Genomic DNA, 10,335 nt, shown 5'->3' with positions numbered 1-10,335 from the left:
TTTATTTTGTCTCGCCCGCGTGTGCCCGTCACCCCGGGCGGGCCCGGCCCGCGCCCCCCCAGGTGGTGAGAGAGATAATCCATCAATCAATCCATTCGTTATTACATCCCATTCGGTCTGTATACGTCCATATATCTCTGTATCTCTGTATATCCATCTATCTGTCCGTCCGTCCGTCCATCCATCCATCCACCTATCTATCATTCGTCTAAACATCCAACTATCTATCTATCTATCTATCTATCTATCTATCTATCTATCTATCCTATCTAGGGCTATCTATCTAGCTTATCTATCTATCTATCTAGCTATCTATAGCCCTCCATCACGTCCTGTCTGTCTGTGCTATATATGGGCCATTTTTGCCTTTGGACCACCTATACCATATAACTGTTTGACAGAATTAAACACCTAAATATTCAAACTACATCGGTTAGCTAACTCTATACTCATAAAAACAACAAACTACCTAATGTGGCATTACATCTGGAAGAATCTCTCTACGTATCCTTATTAGCAAAGATTAAATACTAATACTAATTAAAAAATACTATTTAGCAACAGTCTACTTCAGGTCCAAAACAACATCCACCCAAACTTGTGAAATACAAACACAGATCAACCAACACTGGGCAAGGCAGGTCCTCACTGTCAGACTGGGAGCTTTACCTCCCAGTCCAACCGACAGCAAAAACCACACACAGAGATCTCAGTGTCACAAATAAACCATTCCCTATTCCTTTCATAGGAACTCACTCACTTACAGCAGAGCAGATTTCTCAACAGCCTGTCACAAAGCCTTCATAAATGCAATTATAATGATTCATAGTATCCCAAATAAATGCATGCATACACATTGGAATTCATATTCTGGTTCATTAAAGCATGACACTAAAACTACCATCATGGAATATAAAGCATCCTGTTATGCTTATTTCCTTAGAGAATCATTAATCAAGCAAATTATGAAGGCTTTAAAACACATTTCAGTATGAAAGCAAATGTGCACAAATTGCACATTGCTGCTTATGATGTTTTGGGTTCCCGTAAGTGAGATGTCCACACACAGTACAGGTGCTGATGCAGTGCAGTGAGCTCCATCAGCAGGAAATAGAGTGTCATTTGGCACAGGCTCAGTGAGTGTAGACTCACTCCTTCCTTCCACACTCACCTCCTCACTCTGCAAGGCTGCCCCCATAGCGGGCCTGTGCGCCAGCGGCAATGCAAAGGTGACAGTAAGTGACAATGGGGTGTAAAAGACTTGGAAATGGTCATTATAATATATAGTTATTATCTGATCTAACTTGTTTGTTCTATAATTATTATTATTTTTTAATAGATTTAGAATTGAATTGGAAAAATTAGATGGATGTTACTACTAAAGACACATTTCAACCAATGAATTGTTTTTAAATATATTATTTTTAACATTGCTATTTCTTTTTTTTGTTGTTGATGTTTTTATTAGAATTTTATATGAAATACAATTACACTTAAACACAAGTAAATATGTAAAAAAAAAAAAAGAAGAAAGAGGATCGGTTTGTTTTTTGAATTAGGATTGGTTTTGGTTGTCGGTATTGTAATTTATTTAGTTTGATTTTGTTGTTATTTTGTTTTGCTCTGATGGATACATTCAGAAGTGCTTATTACCAACTTTAAAGGTGAAGTTTGTTGGGTGGAACTATTTGTTTTCCAAACAATGATGGACCAGTGTTGTCACTATTATCTATATTTAGAACTAAAATTATTAAAATAGTTTTCAGTAACTAATATATATATATATATATATATATATATATATATAATATATATAATATATATATAGATGAAAACGTCTCAGGTTACGAATGTAACCATGGTTCCCTGAGTAGGGAACGAGACACTGCGTCCTCTAGGGGTCGCTATGGGGAACATCTCGTCGTGACCCGTGTCTGAAGCATACAAATGAAAAAACACCAACAGGTGGCCGGCGCCAGCCTCTGACGTCACTACCGGTGCGACTATAAAACAGGCACGGGGGAAAACACGTCATTCACTTCTTCGTCTGAAGCTTGCGTTGCGTTCCGAAGCATGGCAGGGAGCTAGAGGACGCAGTGTCTCGTTCCCTACTCAGGGAACCATGGTTACATTCGTAACCTGAGACGTTCCCTTTCAAGGGAACTTCGAACTGCGTCCTCTAGGGGTCGGTATGGGGAACAGTATACCCACGCCGCCATGCTGAGGGGAGTGCAGGCCAGAATCATGGCGAACACTAAGTACCACACTCTACCATTTCAATGTGAGTTGCCCCCGGGACGTTTAGACGGCTGTCTGTGACAATACCCCTTACGGCCAAAGGCCTAAGCTACATACCCAAACTTAATTGTTAGGGCCTCGGCCGGTGGTAGAGCTAAAGGCTTGAATCAGGAAAGATTCCTTTAAAGGGATACGGCTAGGAACTTAGCATTTTATACTAAGTCTTGCCTGTCACACAGGGGCTACAGCTTGCTTCCTCAAAAGCTTGCTGGAGGAACTGTCTCAACAGATCTCCAGTAGCAACACCCTGTTTAGATAGGTATCCGAGGATACATGGGTGGAGTGGCGCCCAAGATGAACGGGGCTTTTACCAAAACTCAAGAAATTGGCACGAAGCAACCGCGCGAAAGCCCTCACCATATAGGATTTTAGAAAGAAACGCAGAGCACTAGCGTGCGAACTTACCACAGTGTGGATTTCAGAAAGTGTGCAAAGACTTCACGTGCACACTTTACCATATCATGGATTTTTCAAATACTGTTCTAAGGAGGGCTCTCTTGTGGCACTCTGATAGAGCAGACTCATATGACGGCCTTTTGATGGGCTTTTTCACATACTGAAAGGGCTCTGGGGCCTTAAAGGGGTAAAATTCAAAGATAATAGTTTGGAGCTCTCTTCTGGGGAAAAACCAAGAAATGGCGAACTCAATTCATATGAGATGTTTCAAAGAGGGAACTCCGAATTCAGAGTAGCGCGCTCATAGGCGACCCTTTTTGTAACAGGGGAGCACTGCTAAACTACCACGAGAATCGCCCAAATAGCCCCTCATATTGAGGGGAGCAATGCTTGAAGTGTATAAACAAATACATACTGGCTGAATGGAGCTCAAGGAACCAAGGTCTAATCATCTCAAGAAAGGGAACGAGGCGGAGCGCGTAACCCTTACCGTACAGGATTTTTAGAAAGTGCGCATAGTCTTGCGTGCACACTTACCAATATGTGGATTTTTAGAAAGTGCGCAAAGTGTTCACGTGCACACTGACCACCATGTGGTCTCCAGAAAGTACACAGAGCTTAGCGTGTGTACATATAGGTTCCTAAGCATCGCAGAGGCGCTGAACTGCACGGGCGAGGCAAGCTCGTTAATCTTGTACACCTCTGGCGAGGGGAGCATCACCTGAGGCAGTGTATACAGGAAGTCTTCTGTAACTACCACCTCCACTTCCCGCTGGATGCGATAGCACCATTAAGCAGCCAGGAGGCCCCTCAGGGTGACCTGGCTGGACATCCATGAAATTCCCTGCAGTGCTGTCTGATGATCAGCGAGGCTCCCGCAGAAACCTGTGATCTCGGTCGCCTAAACCAGAGCACAAGGCGGACGGGGGGCCGGTGCTGACGAGTGTTTAGTACACGCCGTTAACTGCTTAGCACTGTAAAGGAAACTCACAGAGTTTATTAGTAGTAGACACATAACCACCAGCAAATTTTTCATAAACATATACAGAAGGGTACATACTCACCCCACCCTGCTGTACTGGAGCCCCGCTCAAGGGAGCCTCCTTTAGTCCGGACCATCAGTAAGGTGGTTACTATGAACATAGAACCAGCCAAAACATCATAGGTCCAGCATAGGAGACTGTTATGTTCGAGAATTTTCCACCTAACCTCGATCAGGTGGAGAGCTGGTGGTTACAGGGGAATTAGGCAGGGGAGGATAAAAAAACAGAAATGACCACCCAAAGGGAATGAGTAGCTACCTAGGTATCGCTCTGATTCGGACGAGTACGCTGCCTCGTCTGAATCCAAATCCCTCAGGTCCTGCTTATGTCCTCGTGACCCACGATTCCTCTTACCCCTACCCGCAGGCGGGGGAGGAGCGCGAGCCGCGACACTAGCCTTCTGCGCCCGTCGTTTTGATCCTCAGACCGAGACGGGCCAGGACCCCTATGTTGTTCGGGCTCGGACCTGGACCTTCGTGGAATGAAGGATTTAAAGGAAGCCGAGCGCGTCCTTGCCTCCCTGAACTTCTCGACCACCGTCTCGACGGAGGTACCGAAAAGTTCAGAAGGCGAGACCAGAGCATCGAGAAGAAAGCCCCTTTCCTTCCTCCCGATGTCTGCCAGGTTCACCCACAGATGTCTCTCCGTTACCACCATGGGCTGCCATAGACCTACCCATGGCGGAGGCGGCCTGTTTGGTAGCACGAGAGAGAGAGGTCTGTGGTGCGGCGCAGCTCGGCTACCTGGTCAGCTGAAAGGCCCTCGCCTTTATCCAGGTCCTTCAGCAGATCAGCCTGATAAGCCTGAAGCACTGCCATTGTGTGCAACGAAGCCACAGCCTGACCTGCTGCTGCGTATGCTCTGCCATTTAAGCGGGATGTATCCTGTAGGGGCTTAGATGGCAAAGAGGGAGGTTTAAGAGAGGATGTTTCCCCCACAGAGAATAGCTAGCCAGCGTCTCTTCTACAGGGGGCATCTTCTCATAGCCGCTTTCGCGCATCCCCTCGATGTTCGGGGCATAACTCGTATGCTGAAACCGATGGATGCGAGAAGAAAACGGCCTCTTCCATTCTTTTTTTCGATTTCTGTGTGTAAATCAGGCAAAAATGGAAGGCTCACCTGGGCTGGAGGGCTATGGTCAGAAAAATAAACGCTCGTCGAGGGCGACCACGCGGCGTCACTTTGCTGGCACGCTTCCATGGCAAGTCCAACTTTGCCGTGGCGCGCTCCATAACCTCTAACAGCTCCGCATACGCAGGGTAGGAAGATTGAGAAGGCTCAGCCTCAGCTTCTTCACCCTCAGACATCTCCTGCTCTTCCTGGGCAGAACCCAGCAGAGCACTAACTTCAATATCAGAAAGTGTTAATGACAACACATCTTCTCCCTGAAGTTCACTCTCGTCTGCCGCCGAAGAGCGTGAAAGGGAAAGTCCCTCTCTAAACTCCTCAGCGAGATCCACCTGCGATTCCCACGAGCTCATTCTCCCCGTGCCTCAGCAGCGGCGGGTCCCTGAACCGCGGGAAACAGATGGCTGTCCCTCTTTCCTCGAAAAGAGAGACAGACGAGAGCGGAGCTTTTTCATAGAAAAACGCTCGCAATGCACGCAAATCGCCCCCTCAAGGACGTCGTGTGCGTGCTCTTCGCCCAAACAAAAGACGCAAAGACTGTGTGTGTCATCAGGTGTCAAATAACGCCGACACGGATGTACACACTGCCTAAACGCCTTGGTAGTGGATGCCATGATAATTACAGAGAAAGATCGCTCTTACCGTGGTCGTTTCTCAGATGCAGGCTTCAAACAAAACAGTCAGTGAAGACGAAGAAGATGAATGACGTGTTTTCCCCGGTGCCTGTTTTATAGTCGCACCGGTAGTGATGTCAGAGGCTGTCGCCGGCCAACTCGTTGGTGTTTTTTCATTTGTATGCTTCAGACACGGGTCACGACGAGGTGTTCCCCATAGCGACCCCTAGAGGACGCAGTTCGAAGTTCCCTTGAAAGGGAACTTTCAGACACGGGTTATGAGGTGGTGTTGCACATAGTGTTCAGTTGTGTTGGATGTTAGTTGTTAATTTTTAAAATTTACATAATAAAAATTCAGTTAGTTTCGTCATATTATAAGCTTCATATATCTAGAACTAAAATTATTAAAATAGTTTTCAGTAAAATAAAATACTATATATATATATATATATATATATATATAAACCCAAATTACAATGAAAATAAAAAACTGAAAATATAAAAAAAAATATTTTTAAATATTAATGAATACTATAATAATGTATAAATATCATTAAAATAACACTGTGGCAGAAAGGGAGAGATTTTAGGAAACCTGTTTGAAAACAGTGATTATATTTTTTAATTCTATTTGGCACAGAAATTACACACTTCAACTTTAAAATAATAAGTTCACAGAAGAAAGTCATACAAGACTGGAATAACATAACTGTGTGTAAATAATGAAAGAAATTTAATTTAATTTTTAACCAGAACTTGACCTTTAGAGCTGCCATGTCCCATCTGAATGAACAGTAACATACTGTAAAAAATACAAACCACATTGTAGCCGCAAAAGCAAGGAAAATAAGCTGAAAATGAATTTGGTGGCTATTACAGAGGCAGACATCCAGGCAAGCCAGCATAAAATCAGAAGCTTATGAGATGAGACTGTAAGTGCAAGAAAAAGCCCAGACAAAATGAACTCCATTAGTACCTCCACATCCACGTTAGGAGAGCTCTCTCTGGGGTCATAGTCATACAGAGCCACCATCCTCCGCGTCGACACCGGGGGCTGTCTTCCACTTCTTTTGTTCCTCTCTGGAAAAAAAGAGTGTAAGAATAAATGAGCGAAACAAATAGTAAACCAACGTACTTTCTGATAATTAAAATGAAACATATAAATATGTGAAAAAGAGCATGATTTATGAATGACAGCAGGCCTTGTAATAATGACATCAAAACAAACTCCTTTACATGTTATTCATCTCATTTTTTGCCCTCTAATGGATACATTTAGAATTGCATATTACCAACTATCATCATTTTTAACAATAAAAGGCACATTTAGTGGTCAGGTTATTAATATCGAATCCAAATGTCCACTATTCTGAGCTGTGAGGTCCAAAAGTTCTTTCTTAAAGCTCAAGATGCTCTAAAATACAAAATAGAAACATTTTAAGAGCAGTTTCAGACTTTCGGACCCCACTGTTCAATCTGCATTATTTCCTGTATGAGGTGTCAGTGGGAACAGAAAGAAGTAGTCATGCTGGTGTGACATTCAAGTGTTAAAGGGAAACTTGGAGGTGAGCTCTGAAAAGGCACTTAAGTGAAAAAGTAAAGAAAGGTTTGAATGAGAAAACTGGTGAAGAAATTGTGTGGGCACAAACCTCTCTTGGATTTCCTGGACCTGCGATTAACTGAACGGCCATCTTTGAACCTATTACAGTTTACGAAGAGAAAAGAGGAAAGCAAAAAAGAAATTGATGAGAGAGAGAAAGAGAGAGGAAAGAATGAAGGTAAGGAAGGCACAGGATTTAAAGGAATAATCCGTCTGTGATATTTTGCTAGGACTCCTTTTGTTTTCCTCAGATGAAAGAAAGTCATATAAATTTGGAACGACAGAATGATGATAGAATTTAAGAGTTATACAAAGAATAGTATGGAAAAGGTAGAGGACTGGCAGATTAGCACCATGTTAATCTAAAATAATTCAGAAAGAAGAGAATAGTCAGAAAATGAAGCACAGAGGGGTAAGATGGGCAGGGGCTCAGTACAAACTACCTGTTAGTTCATACCTAGTTTCTCAATGGGCGTGTTGAGAGGAAGAAAGCCCTGTTTCAGCAGTTGGTCCATCATTTCATCATCATCCGTCTGGATCTCTGAGACCATGTTACAGGGGATGAGCCCCCTGCGGCCACAGATCTCTGCCCTATAGAAGCCATCTGTGTCCTTCTCTCCAAACACCTGGACAACACAGCAGGGCCATAACTGAACTCGTTTCATTGCATTTTTAATTACACTCTCTCTAATGTCCTGCACTACTGCTCTACTCAATTTTGTACGGTAGCACTACTTCTAATGTTTTCTATCTTGTATTATTTACTTATGCTTGTATTATTTTCATTTGTAAGTCATGTTTCATAGTGTCTAGCAATTGAATAAATGTAAATAGCCACTGCAAAAAGAAAATATATATGTGTGTGTGTGTGTGTGTGTGTGTGTGTGTGTGTGTGTATGGCAATGGACTGACTAGGATTGAAGGGGAGAAGAGAACATAATTATTAGAATATATTATTAGCGATGCACAAAGTATTATTTATATAAAATAAATCATTATAAAGCCATATACATACTGTATGTATGCATGTATATAAAATACAGTAAAGAAACAATACAGTAATTTTAAAATCTGTATTAATTAATAGCATTGGCAACTATACTGGTACACAAAAATATAATTATCAATTATTTTCATCAGTCAGAAATTCGGTATTAGTGCAAAGAATAGAACAATATAATTTAATAAAATAATTTTATACAATCAGTTATGTATAAAATTATTAATGAATTAATCAATGTACTTTAAAAAAATAATTAATTATAAATCCATATAAATATTTATATACATAAAATAATTGAAAAAAAAATCAATACTGATTACATACCTACTATATATTGCTAATGTAAACACACACACACACACACACACATATATATGAACATAATAAATAATTTATAAAAGTATAATAAATAGTAATAAAGTGTATATACATATATACATATATATATATATATATTAATAAATAATAAAGTATAATAAATAGTAATAAACAATATCCAATATAAAATGTATTGATACATTTATATTAAAAATGTGTATTAATAATCTAACGATTTACTATATAATTTAATAATCAGTACTTTTACTGGCAGTTCAATTTGTACATTAGTATATAAACATATTTATCAATTATCTGTATCGATGCATCCCTAAACAGAGTAGAAATAAAAAGTCTTGAAAGGTAGAAAGAAATGAAAAACAAGCTATGGAATTAAATGACAGTTGAGAATTGCTTGACATCAGTCCTTTCAGAATCAGATTAAACCTTTATGATCTGGCCCTCCTTGAAGGGAAGCTCCTCTACAGCAGCATCGGGGTTAGGAGACATTGACAAGGGGTCGTAGTCAAACATGGCCACAAAGATTCGGGACAAGTCCTCTGGCTCTGACTCATAGTAGTCTGGAGACCGCCGGTCACGTCCTCCATAACCATCTGAAAACACAGGAGAGGGCAAGCTTCTGCTACACACTGAACCAAAGGACATCTAAAGCCCAAAAGTGGTTGAGAAAATGACATACAGTATGCTGCTATCTGACTATATTATGTGCCATTCCTACCTAAAGTGAGGCTACATATTAAAACATATCATAAACTGATAAAAATGCTAATCACACTTGATACATATGCATGTTCTCTATGATCTGGCGCACAACACACCAGTGGGATAATACACAAGCATACTGAAAACAGAAGAATGCAGTAAGAAAATGTTTGAAACTGCCATGCATATTAAAAGAACAAGGAAAGGATAAAAACATTGCTGTTTTACTGTAAAAATCTAAAGAACATTCTTGGACAGACATGCAGCAACTCATTACCAATACTTTACTGGAATGATCCACTACCAATCTCAAACTTTTTTCTCTTATCTTATACCAAAGTCTTAGATAGGAGTAAATAGTAGACCATGCCAGTTAATTAAAAGTGTATATGGAGCTGATAGTAGTGAGTCATGCACACTGATAAGGATATGTAGAACATTCAAAAGCGGCATTTAAAATCACAGTAATTTCCATAGTTCTCCATTAAAGCTGGCATCTATGCTCTTATGGTGTGCAGTCACACAACATCCAACAGAAGAAAGATATTCATGCAATTGAAACAATCAAAGATCTCACAGGAAGCTCAGTAAAATATGGATGATGAGGAAAATGGCAACAAGGGGAGCAAGAGGAGGAGAAGAGGTTTTTCACAAACACTGTCTGGTGTTTTAGACCACACAATGAGCACAAAGAAAGGAGTGATCACCCTTAAACAGACCGAAACCCTAACCTAATCCTAGTTATCTGTAGGTAAAATTAAGACAAATTGCCTCTTGATTAAAACCAAAATATACATATAAAAAGTAAATGAATAGAAAAAATAGCTCAATAAATGTACCTCATCCATCTTTGTCTTTCATAATGGTAATGAGAGGCTCCTGCATGTCTATTCTTCTAAGGTAAAGGCAGCTTCTGCTCTTTTTAAGTTTAGTAATACAAGTAAAGCTCTAGCAACTTTATCCAAGATATGCAATTTATGTTTGTTTACAGTACTACATATGCAAATCTGTAGGTTAAATAACATGCAAAGCTTGTATTTTTGTCTAAATGTATGTGCTGTTGTAGCTGTATAACTGTCCCATATTTTAATGCAAAGACTACTGCTGAACCTCTGTGTAGTTACAGTATATGTTTGTGTCCCTAGCCTATTTGTGAAACTTTAAGGTCTAAAGGTTTAGCATGGACATGACAGGAACTGAAAGATTGGACAA

General features: G+C 40.6%; 1 protein-coding gene across 13 annotated transcripts in view; it reads right to left on the bottom strand.

The window, feature by feature from the left end:
• LOC109095434 (RIMS-binding protein 2-like) overlaps nucleotides 1-10,335 on the bottom strand; it is a 151,870-nt gene that overhangs the window by 9,397 nt on the left and 132,138 nt on the right. For 9 of the 13 annotated variants that reach the window (XR_006155335.1, XR_006155336.1, XM_042728994.1 and 6 more), the window contains 4 exons: nucleotides 8,848-9,014; nucleotides 7,538-7,705; nucleotides 7,129-7,192; nucleotides 6,456-6,559 (listed from right to left, as the gene is read on the bottom strand). Coding sequence is in view for 11 of the 13 variants with exons in the window: in XM_042728994.1 (XP_042584928.1) it covers nucleotides 6,456-6,559; nucleotides 7,129-7,192; nucleotides 7,538-7,705; nucleotides 8,848-9,014 (503 nt within the window). In the remaining 2 variants the exon portion in view is untranslated. Of the gene's footprint in view, nucleotides 1-6,455; nucleotides 6,560-7,128; nucleotides 7,193-7,536; nucleotides 7,706-8,847; nucleotides 9,015-10,335 lie in introns of all 13 variants that reach the window. The other 4 variants (XM_042728983.1, XM_042728992.1, XM_042728985.1 and 1 more) reach the window with 1 other exon arrangement.

The sequence above is a fragment of the Cyprinus carpio genome, chromosome B8 (genome assembly GCF_018340385.1).
Source record: "Cyprinus carpio isolate SPL01 chromosome B8, ASM1834038v1, whole genome shotgun sequence".
Lineage (NCBI taxonomy): Eukaryota > Metazoa > Chordata > Actinopteri > Cypriniformes > Cyprinidae > Cyprinus > Cyprinus carpio.
This window is presented reverse-complemented; position numbering and strand designations above follow the sequence as displayed.